Source organism: Camelina sativa, chromosome 18 (assembly GCF_030686135.1).
Source record: "Camelina sativa cultivar CO46 ecotype springtype chromosome 18, ASM3068613v1".
In the NCBI taxonomy this organism is placed as follows: domain Eukaryota; kingdom Viridiplantae; phylum Streptophyta; class Magnoliopsida; order Brassicales; family Brassicaceae; genus Camelina; species Camelina sativa.
Genome location: NC_141897.1, coordinates 15,878,940 through 15,896,897, shown reverse-complemented (window position 1 = coordinate 15,896,897; position 17,958 = coordinate 15,878,940). Strand labels below are relative to the sequence as shown.

Here is a 17,958-nt window from a genome sequence, read left to right as displayed (position 1 = left end):
TACTGTAAATAACAAACGAAATAAAAAAACAGCAAATAGTATTGCATTGTAAAAAACAAATACTATATAGACTTTTTACAGCTAATGGGGATGAAGTGTGTTTCCTGATCACAAGTGAAGACAAAAATTTTAAACAACAAGAAAGATCTCTTTCCTTAATAGTCCGTGTGGAGATTTTTCACATCCCACAAATCCTATTGGTGGTACTTTCGTCAACCTAAAAATAAATACTAAAAAGAAAGGGACATGGTGTGTGGCCCTTTATGGGTGTAACTAAAAGTGTGAAGAGAGTGGAACCCCATGATCACACTTTTTAACATTGGTCTCTGCAAATTGTAAAAAGATTCCTGCAAGTGGCTAAAGCCAAACTCCAAAATCATATTTTGGTTACTACAGAGAGAAACCAAAAAACATTTCATTAAATTAGACACATCAAAAAAAAAAAAAAAAAAGAAGAGGGTTGAATGAAAGTGAAAAGACCCCAAAAAATAGACAAATGAGAGGAAAACTTATTATGTAACAATGATGATGATATTTTAGTTTGGGGCCTTGTCCATCCTCAAAGAGACTTTTTTCACTCTCGAGAGCTTCATCCATGGCAGTAACCAACAAAATCTCTCAAGAGACTCTCCATTCATTGATTCAAATCAGTCAGTTTCAGACTCTGTAGTGGTGTCTTGAACGGCAAGACGTTCAGAGATATCAGCTAAAGATTTAAGATTGCATTTGATTAAAGCTTCAACAAAGTAACAAGTCTCATCCTTTGTGTTCCCTTCTGGTACATCAACCACAAATGACTCAATCACAAGTGTCCCTCCTGTTGTTCTTCCTCCTCCTCCTATAGTCTCAGGATGAAGTGAGATGATCGATGAATAGTTCTTAATCCCCCCCCCCCAAAATATAAAAAGATCATATTAGTGATTCAATCAAATCAAATGATGTGTAGTAAAAAAAGTAAAAGTTTTTTTTGTTGTTGTGGGTTTATATATATAAAAAAATACCTTGAGTCTGTGATCACCACCAACGATTCTGATACTGAGAATATGCTCATTGTCATCAAGTAACTCCAACCTCTCAGTACTTCTAGTAGCTGGTAAACCAGATTTAACATCGACTTCTCTTACTGTACCAATCTCCATGTTCCCTTTCACCACACACCTACTTATAAATGGTTTATACTTCTGTGGCTGATCAAACCTTCTCACAAGTGACCACACCTATACCCACAACAACAACAACAACAACAAAACCAGATTCGGTTTTATACACACAATAGTCAAAAATGGAAACTTCTATAAATAGAAACCAAATTGATTCGTCTTCTTCAACATTTCTAGATTGAATTATTTACAGAACAAAACAGAGAGAAACAGAGAGAAGAAAAGAGAAGAAGATTACGATATGAACAGGAGCGTTGATATGTTTAACAAGCGTAGAGCTACACTGATTCTGAAGAAGCTCATGTTGATGATGCCTTCTTATAAACTCTCTCTCCTGACTCAAACTCTGACTCTGACTCAGATTCGGATTCACCAAGCTTTCATTCCCGTTAGCTTCCATCTTTCTTCTTCTTTCTTCCTCCTCTGTTTTCTTAAGCCACGGTGAAAAATCTCTACACCTTCGTGTTTAAGATACAACCGAAACAAAAAAAAAAACACCAAACGAGAAAGAGAAAGAAATAAAGGTAAAAGATATGAGCTTTGAATCTTATAAGAGATCTGATTTGAGTGGTTTTTAAAAAAAAAATATTTTTCCGGCGAGATCTTACGATGAAGGAAAGATTTTAAGATTACAGTCGCCGTCTTTGGAGGGAGAGAGATGATAAAGAAGAAGAAGAGAAAGAGAGAAGAGAGAGAAGAATCCTCCAACAAACTTTTTCTCTCGCTCTTTAAATATTATTATTATTGAATTTAATAGATTTTTTTTTTCAGAGTGAGAGATTTTATATTTTTAAAATGGTAGAAAGAAAAAAGATTTTTTTAATTGGACATTAGAAAAAAAAAGGAGTAAAAGGTCCTTTCTCTCTAATTTCACTACGCTTATTGGATGCTTTCTTATGTTATCCCACTCATTTATCTTTATTTACGATATTGCCCTTCTGTTTTTTTGTTTGTTGATTTTTGTTTTTGTTGACCATTATACCCCTCTAGTTAATTATTTTTGATTGGTGATTTTTTTTTTTTAATGAAGACTCGATTCTTTAAAATGTAAATTTGATTTTTAGCGTATGCGAGTTCAGTCAATTATTGGAATAGTTTTTTTTTCTCATTTGGATAAAAGTTTTTTTTTATAAATTTTATTAATAGATTTTATTCCGGTTTTGTGGTTGATTGGGATTAGTTGTAATGATGTACATTTGTATGTATATAGGGGGTACTGTAAAGTGAGTGTCTGTGTAATTAGCAATTGTATAGAATGATTTACGATTAGATTACTGTAACATCGTATTCATGTGTACTACTTGTTTGTGGTCATAATTAATTATACGATTTAGATTAGTGAAAAATAATATTATGAAATTAATTAATTTGTTGAAAGATGATATGAAATTTTCAGAGAAATTGTAATGGTTTGCAGCCTACCAAGTTGGTGTGTATATTTATGTTTTAGAATCCAAAAAAGATAACCTGTACAGACTTGAAACTTAATAAATAAATAAAAATTATCTGCCAAAACTTTAGTAAAAAGAGGTGTAAAGAATGAAAGAATACGATATAAATAATTGCTAAGTAAAGGTGATTAGTGAGTGATATTGTTTTTTTGTTTTTGTTTTTTTTTTTGCGTGTAAATTTTAGTAATAAAAAAAAAATTAGTGTGTGATTGGTAAACTTCTTTAGAGTAATAGTAAGTGGGTTTGGAAGACTATTTTTTCCACTAATTTTCTCTAAAAACTTTACCCTTCATGCTTGCAAAGATTAAATTAAAATAGTAGAAAAAATTAGAATAATAATTTGAGAGAAGTAGCCGGAGGAGGATGTTGTTGATATTGGCTTCAACGAATAGCCTATAACATATCGGTGTAGCTAGGATTATAAACTTATTAAGGAATAAGGTGAGACTGAGATACATCAAAAAAAAAAAAAAAAAAAAACATCGGGTTCATAAATATATAGGAAAACTATTAAATGAAAAATTAAGGAGATGAAAAATCAAACAAGATGCTTGGCCAGATTACGCTCTTAATAAGGCAACCAAAGAAGAAATGGTTACACGTTTTGTATATACATATATGTTGATATGTCCCAGTTAGCCAAATAATTACTAGTTGGAAGTTTGTTTGGAATCGTGACTGAGCCATAGTACATACTATGAACGCAAGTTTTGGGGTATCAATGAACCATGCAAACAACAGATAACCAATCTAGTTTAGGATAAGAACAATATATTTGGCATCTACTAAAAACTAAAAACACAGGATTAAATTATTTAAAAAATACTTATGCATGTGATGACCAAACCAAAAACATTTATTATTCGAGGTATAGAAAATTGTCAAAATTATTGAGGTATATATTCAAAATTATTGAGGTATATATTACAGCACTCTCAGTGGTATTTTCTATTGACGATTAACTAAAGCAAATATAATAATACTGTTGTTTTTTTGTTAAAAGGCTTTCAATTAATAAAACATAAGGGTACAGAAAAAGTTTATAGGGCTGAAGTCTATTACATAGCTCATATAATCTTATTATTCTAAAGAAACAGAACATGAATCATAGTTAGAGTTGAACTAGTTGTTAGAATCGAAATAGAAATTCGGTTAAGAATTTAACTGCCTAACCATCTTCAATTATTGCTCGAATACAGCCAACAGAGAAAAAGAAGGAAGTAGGGTTACAAATCGCATCTTGAGGAGAGTCATTTGCATTCCGCCTTCTATGGTGCTCCAGAGAACCACAGATGGAGAAGGGTTAAGGATAGTTGAGGATTAGTATCACGGAAACTCGAAGCTCTGTTCTGGACCGTCAATTCGATTTGTCGGAGAAGAAGATCAGAGGATTTGAAAGTGTTTCGATGAAGGAGATGATTCCTCTCAGTCCAGATCGTGTAGATCACCGCTTGCCAAGCTATCGGGAGAAGTTTCCGGGCCACCTTATCAATTCTACATTGAGTGAGGTTGTTAAGAGTCGTAGACCAATTACTTGAAGGAGAGAATTCACATCGTCTCGCTATTGTTGTCCAAATCGACCAGCTGTAGGGACATTCAAAGAAGAGGTGATCCCGCGATTCAGGCATGGTTGCGCAAAGAAGACAAGTGGGATCCACCTGCAAGCCCCAATGAAGTAGACGATCTCTCATCGGGCAACGATTTAACACAAAAATCCATGTAAGAAAGGAATGTTTTGGGATTCGTCCGGAGAACCAAACCACTCCATGCCAAGAGACAATAGGGTGCCTCTCCCTTAAAGCAGAGAAAATGGTGCCCGTGTTATGACGATCTCTACTTTGATCGTCAATCCACCAAAGGTAAGTATCAGACTCATTAGTTAAAGTGAGAGTAGATAGGTCAACATGAAGATTCACTTGCGCTTCTGATCGTGCAGGAGGTAAACACCATATCCCCTGTCGCTAGAGATCTGAGATACTAGCCCCTCTGCGTATACCAACTTGATAGAGCCCATCCTCCTGAAGGTAAGTCATCATCTTACCTAAGTTGCTCTAGTGATCAGTCCAAAATTGACATGATTTCCCATCTCCTAGTTTTACCTTGATCCATGGATATGCCGCTTCTCTTATCTTTAACAACTTATTAGCTAACCAGGAATTCTTGTTGCTAGGCTTACGGGTCCAGAAAGAGCTTAAGTTCCCAGCCAAAATTTCTCTCCTAAACCAAGCTACCAAGACCGATCCAGAGCGAAAGAAAAGTAACCAGATAAGCTTTATCATACACGTCTTATTCCAGATGGACAGATCCCTGATTCCCAATCCTCCCTCCTTCTTGTCTTGCACCACTGTTTCCCATGCCACTCTAGCCGAATGATGACCTTCAGTTGTTCCTTTCCAAAGAAATGCATTGGAGAGAGAGTTCAGTATCCTTATACATTGCTTTGGCAGGACAAAAGTTGAGCACCAGAAATTGGATATGCCAGCGATCACCGAGTTCAACATTTGTAGTCTACCAGCAAAGGAGAGTGACTTCATAGACCATGCATTGAAGCAGCCCTTTACCTTTTGTATCAGCGGTGCACAATCCAGTAGGATCAGCTTCTTCGTACACAAAGGTACTCCCAAGTATTTGATGGGTAATTGACCATGCGTAAGACCAGTTGTATTAACGTTATGTTCAGTTTCAGAAGAGAATAGACCTGAGGTGAAGAAACTAGTCTTAGGGAGACTGATTGCTAGTCCAGAAACTTCCTCAAACTCTTGCAGAACTTGGAGAACACTTTGCACTGAGGAGACCGTACCATCAATGAATATCAGTAGATCATCCGCAAAGCAAAGGTGAATGAGTTTCAGTTCTTTACACCTGTGATGATACTTTATTCTTCCTTCTTCCGCTGCTTTGTCTAGACAGGCAGATAGACAATTCATAGCCAGAACAAAGAGATATGGGGAGAGTGGATCCCCTTGACGCAGCCCCCTGAGACCTTTGAAGTAACCATGCACATTTCCATTGAATCCAACAGAGAAAGACGGTGTACAAATGCATGCCTTAAGCCAACGTAAGTATTGTTCCGGAACTTCAATTCCTCGCAAACAACTAAATATAAATTCCCACCGCACTGTATCAAATGCCTTTGCTATATCCACTTTGATAGTTATTCGTTTCAAGCCATTAGATTTCTGATAACCATTTACTAGCTCAGCTGCTAATAAAGTATTTTCCACCAATAATCTTCCAGGGATAAAAGCTGTTTGGTTCTTCTGCACCAGGTTCGGAAGAATAGGTTTCAACCGCGCTACTAGGAGCTTTGAGACCACTTTGTACAGTGTATTGAGACATAAGATAGGCCGGAAATATGAGACAAGCGAAGCACCAGGGACCTTTGTTATCATTGCCAGAATGGTAGCATTAACCAATGATGGGAGAAAGAATGTGTGGAAAAATCGGAGAATGCTGAGAAGAACCTCAGGTCCCAGTATACCCCAAGAAGCTTTATAAAATGCAGAGGTAAATCCATCCGGACCAGGTGCTTTATTAGCTTTAAGTTTGAACATAACCTTCCTTATCTCATCAGCAGTGGGAACCTTTATCATTGTTTGCTTCAGTTCAGGTGAGCAGCGATAGGTGAGCAGGGTTTGAAACCAAAGGATAGGGGCAACAACTTGTGGGAGGACAGCAGGTGCAAGAAGAGTTTTGTAGTGGTTTACCGCCAGAATGCTCATTTCCAAAGGATCATCTACTATGGTTCCAGAGAGGGTGGAAAACGATCGTATAACATTGAAAGCATTCCTCATTTGCATAATACAATGAAAATAGGTAGTGTTCAGGTCTCCTTCTTTAAGCCAGTTGATTCTGGACCTTTGCCTGAAAAATGCCTCCTCAATTTTTCGCAGAAACTCCCATCTTGAGTGTAAATCTTTTTCTTGTTGATACAGGGCATTGGAAGGGTCTATTAGGGCTTGTACCTGCACAGATTGCAACAAACTGTTAGTCTCTCGTACTCTATTCTGAATATCTGAAAAATTCTCTTGAGAAAGTGTTTTTAATTCTCTCTTTAATATTTTTTGCTTTGCACTCAAGGTGGACAAACAGGGCTCCTGAGAAGTTATGCTTCCAGCCTGATTCCATGCAGTTCCAACCGTAACAAGGAAGTTTGGGTGTTTGGTTAGGAAATTGAAGAATTTAAAAGGCTTGGTTCCAACTGAGGGAAGAGGGGCAAAAAGGTTAAGGCAACTTGGGGAATGGTCTGAGACATCTGGCGCCAGGAAAGAGACTGCACTATCTGGGTAAGAGGAAAGCCATTGGTTGTTTGCAAGAACACGGTCAAGCTTTTTTGCTATGGGGTTTAACGGGTTTTTATTGGTCCAGGTGAAGAGAGGAACTGAGAAGCGCAGGTCAAACAACTCAAGTTGCAACAAACAATCACGAAGTTCCATCATGCAAGTATTAAAATGGTTAACCGTCTGTGTGGAATACTCTGCTGGGTGAATAATTTGATTGAAGTCTCCACAGAGAATCCAAGGAGTGGAATCAAGTGAAAAATTATGTTGTAGTCTCAGCAGTTCACACCAGAGGTCAGTACGATCCTCACTTTGGTTGGGTGCATATATGAAGGTATAACAGAAACGATGACCACCTTGAACCGAAATTTCACAGGTGATTAGGTGATTAGACTGATGTAGGACAATGACTGCGACCGGCGCTTTCCAAATGACCACAATCCTACCATCCTCATGTGAGTTGTGATTAGAGGTATAGTTCCATCCAGGTAAGGCCTTGTTCATAACACGGTTCAAGTTTGGTTCCTTAATATGGGTTTCTAGAAGAGCTCCAAAATTAGGCTTATTAGTAGCAAGCCAAGTAGCAAAAGGCCGATGCTTATCCGTATCATTAAAACCACGGATATTCCAACAAAAAGATTTTATATACATGGGGATAGATTAGGAGATTATTGAGTAAGAGGAGTTCCTCAGAAGGTGGAGGGTTTTCCCCAGTGGAAGAGTCTAAAGGGTTTAGAGTAGGTGTGTCAATTACCATGTCAGTAACAGGGTCAGCGGAAGTGAAAGCGGCGGAAGTTAAAATGGGGGGAGTAGGATGAGGCTGAGGAGAGGGTGATGAATTTGGAGGATTTTGAGGGAGAGAACTACTAAGAGGAGATGCTAACACATCGTAAGGATTGTGAATAGCGATTTCAGAAGGAGGGGATTGGGTTGTAAGTTTAGGTTTAGGTTTAGATTGTTTTGGCATTGAGTGGGGTTTAGGCATATGGGAATTGTGACTTGCAGGTGGCTGGTGATCACTAGATGGCGGGACAAAGGTGAAAGAGGCACTAGCAGTTCAACTTGAATCAACCGGAGCTTCACTACTTGTCTCAGAAACTGGACTTTTAGAGCAACCAGCCTCTTCAGCGACCGGATGTGAATTAGGAACAAGTTTTCCTTTGCCCTTGTTAACCGCAGGAGGAACTGTTGGTAAATCTTTAGTTTGCTTTTCATGAGTCCATGAAGGTGTCACAAGTGGGCAATAACGAATAACATATCCTATTTTTTTGCAATGAGAGCATGTAGGAGGAACCCAGGGATACTCGACCTCAATGGAGATAACCTCACCATTCTCCCTTTCTATTTCAACTGAGGAAGGCAAAGGCTCATTCAAGTTCCTTTCAACCTTGACATGTGCAACAGATAAGCTAACTAAATTTTTTGTGAACTCATCCATTTTCTTAAGTTCTCCAACCAAACCCGCAACTAAGCAAATGCCTTTGTGGTGCATCAGGTCGAACGGCATACCTTTAAGGTGAGCCCAAATAGGTATTGCATCAAGATCCATACTCTCTCCACCTGAAGAATCTCATTGGGCCACAAGGAACATACTCTCACCAATATACCACATCTTCTTCTCTAGGATTTTTTTCCTCAAGTACTCATTAGGAACTCGCACCAACATGGTGTTGCTCGCATGATTAAGGTGAATCTCTAGCCTTTTACCTCTACCCCATATATGAGAGATTACACTCTGGATATGCTTATATGCAGGTAGTCTTCCTTTAAACCGCCCAATAATAAAGTATTTATGAATGTCAGCTCCTTCCTGGAAGACTGAGTCGGGGATGCAGACGCGAGGCTTGCCAGTAGGAGAGTATTCGATTGGTGTCAACGGGGTGAGTGATCTATCCTCAGTAATTTTCAGCTTTTGTGCTAGAGTTTTTGGTTGGGTACTGGAGGTAGTGGAAGGTTGTGTAGTTTGTTGATGATCAGTATTTCCATGCTTAGGAACAATTGGATCTGAGGTGAGAAGAGGCTGAGGGGTAGGAGAGGCTGAGGGAGAGTCAATGGCTGCTTGTGCAGGAGGGGCTAAGGGAGAGTCAGTAACAGTTTGACTCAGCAATGTCTTCTCCGCAGGAGGCATGTTACCATAGGCTTGTTGCGATGGAGCATGAGTACCCACTACCATAACCAAACCCAGAGGTAACATTACATCTGGGAGTATAACAACATGTACAACCACTCCACCTGCTTGCGAGGGGTTACAGTCTCTTGAGTTACTAATGTAATGGCGAGCTACCTTTGGCGGAGGGGTACCAAGTAGCCCATTAGTTTGTGCTGCAGTTTTTGCTACAGTACCAACAGATCTAGGGATTTGCCCTAAAGTTTTGTAGTAGGAGTCGAGAATCACCTGTGCATGAGGATTTACCACTACAAGAGTAGATTTATACTGAGCAGGGAGAGCAAGAATGGTTCTTTCGGGAACTAAAAATTCAGTTTGAGTTGGGGGAAAAGGGACAGTAGAGGGGGAGATAGGAGAGGGGGGATGGGGAAGGGAAATCAAAAAGGGATGGAAGAAAGAGATGGTCTAGAGAGTCATGAGAGAAAGAGAATGGACGATTGGAAGTGGCTTCAACCAAAGTTAAAGGAAAAGTCAGGTCGAAAGAACCAGCAATTCGCTATTTTAGTTTCTGTTAATATAATACTGTTGTTCCAATATAAAATTACGACTATTATTAACTCATAACTCGTCGTAGTGGGTTATGAGTTATTATACTAATATATTGTAAATGATCGAGCTACAAAATTAGATACAGAACTTTAATTTAGGGTTTGCTTCACGGCCTTTAACTTTTCCTTACTTGAAGAGCCAATCTTGATAGAGCAACTGGTCCCACGTGCTTTATCCAACACTTTATAAAATCCTGAATAAAATTATCTCAAAGTGACAAAGATTTCAATCAACATTAAAAAGATTTGGCTCTTATAATGTCATCTCCAGAAAAAGAAAATTCGTTGCTAACTTTGTAACGAGCTAAAGTATTCTCGAGAATACGAACTACCTCAAAGATTATTATATACAGAAATTAGATAGATACCTAGAGGCCATAGCCACGGGTGCTTTCTAATTTGTAGATTGGCTTTGGCTCGTTATATAATAGTACGTACAACTTTCAAATTAGTTCTCTATATATATTCAAAGTAATTAATAAGAGACCTCATTATAAAAGTTCGAGGTATAAATGGAAAAGTAGCACTTTTACTGATGTCAATTTTTTTTCTTTTTTTTTGGTGCTATAAACGTTAATTTTTTGATAAAAACATCAAAACTAAATGTATTTTCATGTAGATTTGCTTTTTATTCTAATTACTAGTTTCGTTTCACATTCTGACTATATAGAGTACTGGTTATGAATCCAGACGGCCAATAATTTCACACATTTTTTTCAAAGTTTAATCAGAAATGTGTTGGTAGCACGTAGAAATATGTTTTCAGTCAGACAGTGTTCAGTTGTAAAACAGAGGAAACTAAATTTGGCGGCTGATGCTATTTAATATTTATGATCTTTTTCATCATGTTTGGTTTCAAAGCTAGCCATAGCAACGATTTAATCAACTAATGAGGTTGGTTTATTAAAAAAAAAATCTCAATTAATACAGTAAATCCATTTTCACTTACTATCCAAAAAAAGATGTCCATACCCACATGCAAGTAACTATTTTTATAATAATTACGATAATAATTTTTTGATATAAAATAAAAAATAAACTAATTGTCGTTGACAATAAAAATAAAAATAAGAATAAAAAGCTTTTTTGTTTTTGAAAATATTAGACAAAATCGGGGTCCACATTTTGGATAAAAGTATAATTAAAACGCTTCAAAGTAACGTTTTTACTAGAGATTGCGTATCTTACATTCACGTTTTGTTTTTCTTCTTCTAAATAATATTTTTTTGTGAGTCTTCAAGGGTTGAATTAGAATTTTAATACAACACATTGACTTCAAATATATATAACAAATAGTCTTCACACTTGGTGACTTTTGGAATCGCATTGCAAAAATGATTATATAATATAAAAAAATATAAGACAGAACTTTCAAGTGTGTAAAAATGTGTGCAGTTTTGTGTGTTTTCGTGTTTCATTCTTTTTAATAATACTATATTTTCATTTTCTAACACAACAACATGACACATAATTTATACATTATTTTTGGCTATTTAGAAAGAAAAAAAAAACACTCTCCAAAGTCACTCTTTTTATTATAACTTTACTCATTTTCGCCGAGTTTATATTAGATTTTAATTTGTTTATATATCTATATAACAAAAACGTATCTTACATATCAAATTGGAATTTTTTTTTTTTCGATTTATCCATCTTTTAAAAAGGAACAATCTACCAAATACATTTTAAAAAAATCGACGAAAACAAAAATACCAAGTATCAACAACATTTTTTTTTAAAAAAGGATATACATATACATGTACCAACCAATTCGATAAAATAAAAATAGTGTTTGTTGACAATGTTGTTCTACAGCTAAAATTGGAATTAGATAGATTCGTTTTATTATTATCCTTTCAATATACATGGACCATACTTTTTTCATTCGCACTAAAACAACAAAATCACTTGTTTGACTTCCATATATATCGTATCATTCGAGAGGCCTTAAATATCTTAATATTAAGGACAAGAAGTAAGGATCACATAAATAGTAAGTCCATTGATTGGATGTAAAAGGACAATCACCTTTGTAGAGTGGGAATGTTTAGATTCACTTCATGCGTCGATATTAGTATAAATAGTATGACAACGATCGACGATAATTATAATTAGAGTATTTTATCAAAATAAAGATAAATTCAAGTGAAAGAGAGAAGTGGACCCAAAAAACAAAGGTGTGGAAGAGATGTGAATAGAAAGAAAACTAAATTATAAAGAGAGAAGCGAGGATCATGTGTTGCAATATAATTGCATCTATATATATATATATATATATCTTCGTTTTGACCATTCGGCTAAATAAACGTGAACACCATTAATGGCTTATGAATCAAAACCCCACACTCTGATCTCTAATAATATTCTTTTATTCGTTTACATGAAAAAGAAGATGATTGTGAGACTCATTCAATCTCACTACAAGTTCGTAATTTTTATTGGTTCCAAAAAGAAGAAAAACTATTTGTTAGTTTGCTTTTGTTTTTACACAAAGAAAATTTCACATACACGAAAACAGAAAAACCTTTGTAGTTTTCTTCATATTTTTTTTGGTTTGACGTGCATATTTATTTTTACATTGAAACTAAACTGAAAACCAAAATTTTGATATACAAACATTTTTCTAGTTTTTTCGTAAAATATTTCCTAAAGTCTCGACTAGCGAATTAAAAATTTATGTAAAAAAGTTAAAAAACATAAGGACAACTATTATGAGAAAACACAAATGGAACAAGAACTTTTTTCAATAAGTTTAGCATTTACGTTTAGAATTAACAGAAACAACTTACTTAAAAATTTTCAAATTGTGATTTTTTGTTGTTGTTGTAAGCATAAAACAAATATAAAGATAAACGCAGTGCAAACAAAATTTTGATGCCTAAATTACTAATCTGATAAGACATTGACAAGAAACAAAATTTCACTATCTCAGTTGCAAATAGGAGGCACAATATATTTGATAGATAGGTTCCTTCTATATAGTGGCACAAACTTATTTTGATATATATCAAAGTTGCCCAACTCAAATTCTAAAACCAGGACCAAATCGTCTCATGCTTGAATAGGCTGGTCTCAAAATGAACTATTATCACAACCACCATACATCTTATTACTAACATGTCAGTGAGATTCAAACGAATGCTTTAAATATAAAAGTAAAACCCATAAACGCTCTCGAACTGAGTTCTTACAAATTATTTCAAGTTTTGTTGAATAAATACTAAAATACACATAAATATGAAACATTTGACCCCCAAAAAATATGCGAAATATTTAGGCTAATGTTTCTGGTATAGTTTCTGGGTTGACTTTAGATAAAAGAAAGATAATAATTAAGAAAGCAAAAGATCATACCTGACTTTTGATTAGTCTTGTGCCCTAATGATTCAATATAAAATGAGCTGATATGATATGTTTCTTCCTCCATTGTACGTTGACTGCCACTAGCTTCAAAGTTCAAACCACTCATCGAGATCCATATCCATTATTTCCTCTGGGACATAGCTCTCCTCTTGTACAGCTTCACTTCTCTCATTCCCATGTGCTTCCTCTGAAAAGAATTCAAGTAGAGCTGCAGCTGGTTCTAGCTCAAGAAAATTTTCTGGTGCGTTATCAGCTTCACTTTTCCTATTCCCATCTGCTTCCTCTGCAAAGAACTCAAGTGGAGTGGCAGCTGGGTCTAGTTCAAGATAACCTTCTGGTGCATTATCAGCTTCTTTCCCTGTAAGAATGTAATGAGGCACATGGTGAGAGAATCTAAGCATTTCTTCCTTTGGAATCTCCCTCACATTGTTTCCATCTATGCTTCTGCGAAAAACAGTCTTGAATCCTTCAGCTTTGATTAAGAGAGCCACACTTACACTTTGTTTGTCTTCTGTATAGTCATCAAGAACTTGCACAATCTCATACTTGTGTTTAACTTCGTCAGGAGTATTCTTGTCCCACTCAAGAGACCAGTTTCGATACAATGCCCAAACTTGCCCCGTTTTGGGAAGAACGTAGTAGAGTCCTCTTATTTCATCTTGGGTGAACTCAACTTTGTGAGAAAAGGGGCTTTTTGTATTTGTAGCTTCAAATCTCCCTGACGTAAACTCCCCACATGTTTTAATAAAACCAGAGCCTATCCAGTCTATATGACCACATGTTTTAATTCCAAAGGTGCTTTTGGAATTAAGCCAGCTGATATACATCTTAAAGGGTTCCAAAGTAATCACCTTTTCGATGCAAGCGTAAAACCTTGGCATCCCATCATCGTTGTCATAAGCAGCCCAAATTTGGTCTTCTTTGAAAGCTAAATCAGTTCGGTCAAGATCAAAGTTGTGAAAGTCTGAATCTGGAACAATGATTGTCTTCACTTCCTCAACTGACCTTTCAACCTCATTAGTCGTCACTTCCTCAGTCCTTTGAACCTCATTAGCCATCACTTCCTCAGTCCTTTGAACCTCATTAGCCATCACTTCCTCAGCTGATATTACAACCTCACAGTTTGTCTCAGCTGATCTTACAACCTCATCATTTGTCTCAGCTGATCTTACAATCTCATCATTTATTTTCACTTTCTCAGCTGATCTTTCAACCTCATCATTTGTTTCAGCTGATCTGACAATCTCATCATTTGTCTTCTCTTCCTCAGCTGATCTTACAACCTCACCATTTGTCTCAGTTGATCTTACAACCTCATCATTTGTTTTCATTTCCTCAGCTGATCTTACAACATCATCATTTGTCTCAGCTGATCTTACAACCTCATCATATGTCTTCACTTCCTCAGCTGATCTTACAACCTCACCATTTGTCTCAGCTGATCTTACAACCTCATCATTTTTCTTTATTTTCTCAGCTGATCTTACAAACTCATCATTTGTCTCAGCTGATCTTACAACCTCATCATCTGTCTTCACTTCCTCAACTGATCTTACAACCTCATCATTTTTCTCAGCTGATATTACAACCTCGTCATCTGTCTTCACTTCCTCAGCTGATCTTACAACCTCATCATTTCTCTCAGCTGATCTTACAACCTCATCATTTTTCTCCACTACCTTAGCTGACCTTACTACAACCTCATCATTTGTCTTCACTTTATCGACTGACCTTTTAACCTTATCATTCTTTCCACTCATATTGATCGCTGCCTTCATACGTTTCTTCTTCTCTTCAGTTACCCTCACTTTTGCTTCCAGTTCAGTGATCATCTTCGGAAGTCTCTTCAAAATTTCTGACTGGCCTCTTTCCATTAGCACTTTATCTACAACATCAGCAGGTAAGAACATTTCTTGTACATGAGGATGACGACGAAAAGAGCCGCCTAAGTTGTTGGGCGTTTCAGTATTTCCACATGCGACATTTCTTGCACTTATTTGACCATGCATATGGGACTCATCTTTTTTCGACCTCTTGATAGCAGTATCCTTTTCTTGCGACTCCCCACGCTTTCTTTTCACTGGTGCTTGCTGAACCACATTCTCAGCTTGATTTGTGGCGTTTCCGCTGCTAGAACCAGCTGTTCCTGATGAAAAATCCCACTGAAAAATATGGTTAACAGATGGTGGTGCAGCAGGCTCTCTCCTAGTGGACGACGAAGGACCAGTTGATTTTTTTCTTGACGCTTCATTTTTGGGACTCTTGCGTGACGGCTTCGGAACAGTTGAAGGAGGAGGAGGAGGTATCTCTAGTGCAATAAAACCATGATTACAGGTTAGACAAAGCAAGTGTTGGTTACGATAAACCCTTGGATACTGAAATATCGTCCTGCATATCCCACACTTTGTCCAAAAATTAATATTCTCCCTCGGCATCATCGAAGAAGGCGACCCCATACTGAATATATTCGTACGGACATGGGGCTTCAGAACAACAGGCTCATACACAACATGAGGAGTACTCCTGCTAGAGGTTGGACGGTGTTGTGAAGGAGTATTCTGTGTTGTTGGGACAATTTTTTGAACTTCTTGGGATCTCTTTTTGTCGTATGAAGTTCTCCGCGTCTCGTCAGATAGTTGATACCAAGCTTTTGAAACCAGGTCATAGGCACCTTTAGCATCGTCAGAATTGTTTTTATCCGGATGAAGCATAAGAAGTAGGTTATGGTATTGTTTCTTCATTGCTTCATCATTAGCAGTGGGATCTACACCAAGTATACCATACCAATCAGCTTCTCTGCAGATTTGTTTCTCAGCTGAGATGTAAACATCGATAGCTGTCAACAATTGTTTCAGACCACCCAGGTCGGGAAACAAGTTTTGAGCTTTGTTAGCGAATCTTTTTGCACCATTGTAGTCATTTTCTTTAACCTTCCTCTCAGCAACATCCATTGCCCTTTTCGCTTCGTTCTTGTTGCACTCCATGTCCTTGAGAGTTACTTATTCGGTCCCAAACTATACTCTTAACAATTCGCACCTGGAAAGGGAAAGGAGAAAAAAAAAAAAAAAAAGAGATTAGTCTCTATTTTTTTTTTTTTTAAAGCATATCATCTTTAGGTGACTCTAATAGAATAAAATGTTCAGTAAAATCTGAGGATTTTTAAAGGAATACAGATATGTTCCCATAAAATGATAGATATGTTTCTACACATGCATGAAGGTTTTAACTAGCTGCATGTTCTCATGATTTGATATATAGCTACAGATCTGACCTAACAGGGTAAAAACATAAATGCGAATCATTAGCTCAAGAGAATAAAACTTATGCGATGGCATTGGTCTCAACTCTAAAACAAAGTAGAAGCGCCACCCCAAAGTTCACTAAACAAAACCCCGTTCGACTATCTCCGATCCTACCGCAATATTTCATTTAAAAAACAAGAATAGAGAACCAAAGGGGCGGACCCACATAGGTTGGAGGGGGTGCAACTGCACCAGATGAAATATAAAACTTGTTTGATTTTACATTAATATTGTTGAGATTTGTGGTCTAGTGGTAAAGAATGCACTCCATAATTCAAGAGGTGAATGGTACAAATCGTCTCTATATCTAATTTTTGCTCTCTTTGCACCTGATCCAAACTTTGGCTGGCCAAATTAGCATGTCTAAGCCACACAATAAACACAAATAATTTACATGAAATGCAATCCGTAGAATACAAAATATGAATACAAGTTTGTGTGGGCAATTCGCTGAATACAAAACGGATACACAAGGCTCATATATATAAGAAAGATCTTGAGAATCTATCAGTCTACTGCAATCAAACATCTTAACAACAAGGAAAGATCGAGATTTAAATGAAGACCCTCAAAATCTATAAACAATGATGAAGAACCAAAAAAAAACTCAATCAAAGAAACAAAAAAAAAAACTCAACTATGATGATTATATATGGATCCTCAAACTCTAATATTAAGAGAAAACCTAACTTGAACCACAATTCACCAAACCCAAAATCAGAATCCACAATATTCCAATAGAATCATTTGAATCTCCTAATAATCACCACGACCCAAAAAAAAAGAAACATAATCCAGATTTCAATCAACGCAAACAATCAAACCAACTCGAGACCCGGGAAATTAAAATTAACCAGTTCAAAAAACATTTCAAACGGATCTAAGAGACAAACGCTACATCGACTGCCCTAGAGATCAAAACCCAAATTCACCATCACAGAGAGTCTAAACGTGTGACACAAACCAAAAAAACCTAATCCATACCTGTAAAATCAAACCCATAAATTCAATTTTACTCTAATATAAGCGAGAAGCATGGAAGATAACGAAAGGATCGGAGTATACAAAGTAAATAATAGATAAGAAGAAACCATGAAAATAGGAGAAAACATACCAATCGGTGGATCGCAACTCCAAGGATAAGAATATTCAGACAAGCTTTTACTACAAGAACCAGATACACCCTTCTCTTACAAAAACCCTACTCTGATTTTATTTTATTTTCTCTCTCTCTCAAGAACAACCTCGTATATATCAAATGTGAGATACCTATTTATGGGATATAGTATTTAAGTTATTCAAAGTAAACATAATTGCCTATCCAAATTTACTAAACATGGTTAACTTGACCATTTGACCTATTTGAGTCTTATGTGGTAAAAGCATGAAAGGCATATGTTCTTCCTTTAATCAAAAAGAAATAAAAAGAAAGAAAAAAAACTCTTCTTATTTATGTGTAGTCTATACAACTCACACGCATGCATGCATTTGAATTTACTTTTGGACTAGATACATACTATTAGATTGCATATTAAATATAAAGACTGTATACGATCACCATTTCGAATTCAAAGCTTTTTTTTTTTTTGGTCAAAATTTCCAACCCAAAGTTTAAAAGCTAAACTTTCCATACATTTTACTTTCCCATAATTATCTAACCGGGGTTACTCGACCATGATTACTTAAC

General features: G+C 36.4%; 3 protein-coding genes across 4 annotated transcripts; all 3 read right to left on the bottom strand.

Moving 5' to 3' along the window:
- Positions 1-333: 333 nt before the first annotated feature.
- Positions 334-1,944, bottom strand: LOC104763421 (abscisic acid receptor PYL8). The gene is made up of 3 exons (XM_087497634.1): positions 1,399-1,944; positions 1,002-1,217; positions 334-878 (listed from the first exon to the last, which is right to left on the bottom strand). Exons 1-3 carry the CDS (start codon positions 1,558-1,560, stop codon positions 648-650), a joined length of 609 nt encoding a protein of 202 aa, XP_087353760.1. The 5' UTR covers positions 1,561-1,944; the 3' UTR covers positions 334-647.
- Positions 1,945-3,879: 1,935 nt separating this feature from the next.
- LOC147922955 (uncharacterized) lies at positions 3,880-4,239 on the bottom strand. Its single transcript, XM_087497853.1, has one exon. The coding sequence runs from the start codon at positions 4,237-4,239 to the stop codon at positions 3,880-3,882; it is 360 nt and encodes a 119-aa protein (XP_087353979.1).
- Positions 4,240-12,730: 8,491 nt separating this feature from the next.
- On the bottom strand, positions 12,731-17,542 carry LOC104761327 (uncharacterized). 2 transcript variants are annotated; one of them, XM_087497553.1, is made up of 3 exons: positions 17,386-17,542; positions 14,529-16,005; positions 12,731-14,489 (listed from the first exon to the last, which is right to left on the bottom strand). In XM_087497553.1, the coding sequence occupies exons 2-3, from the start codon at positions 15,951-15,953 to the stop codon at positions 13,056-13,058; spliced, it is 2,859 nt and encodes a 952-aa protein (XP_087353679.1). In that variant the 5' UTR covers positions 15,954-16,005; positions 17,386-17,542; the 3' UTR covers positions 12,731-13,055. The 2 variants fall into 2 exon arrangements, with proteins under 2 accessions (XP_087353679.1, XP_010482702.1); XM_010484400.2 differs by having other exon boundaries at positions 12,731-16,005; positions 17,386-17,538.
- Positions 17,543-17,958: the final 416 nt, after the last annotated feature.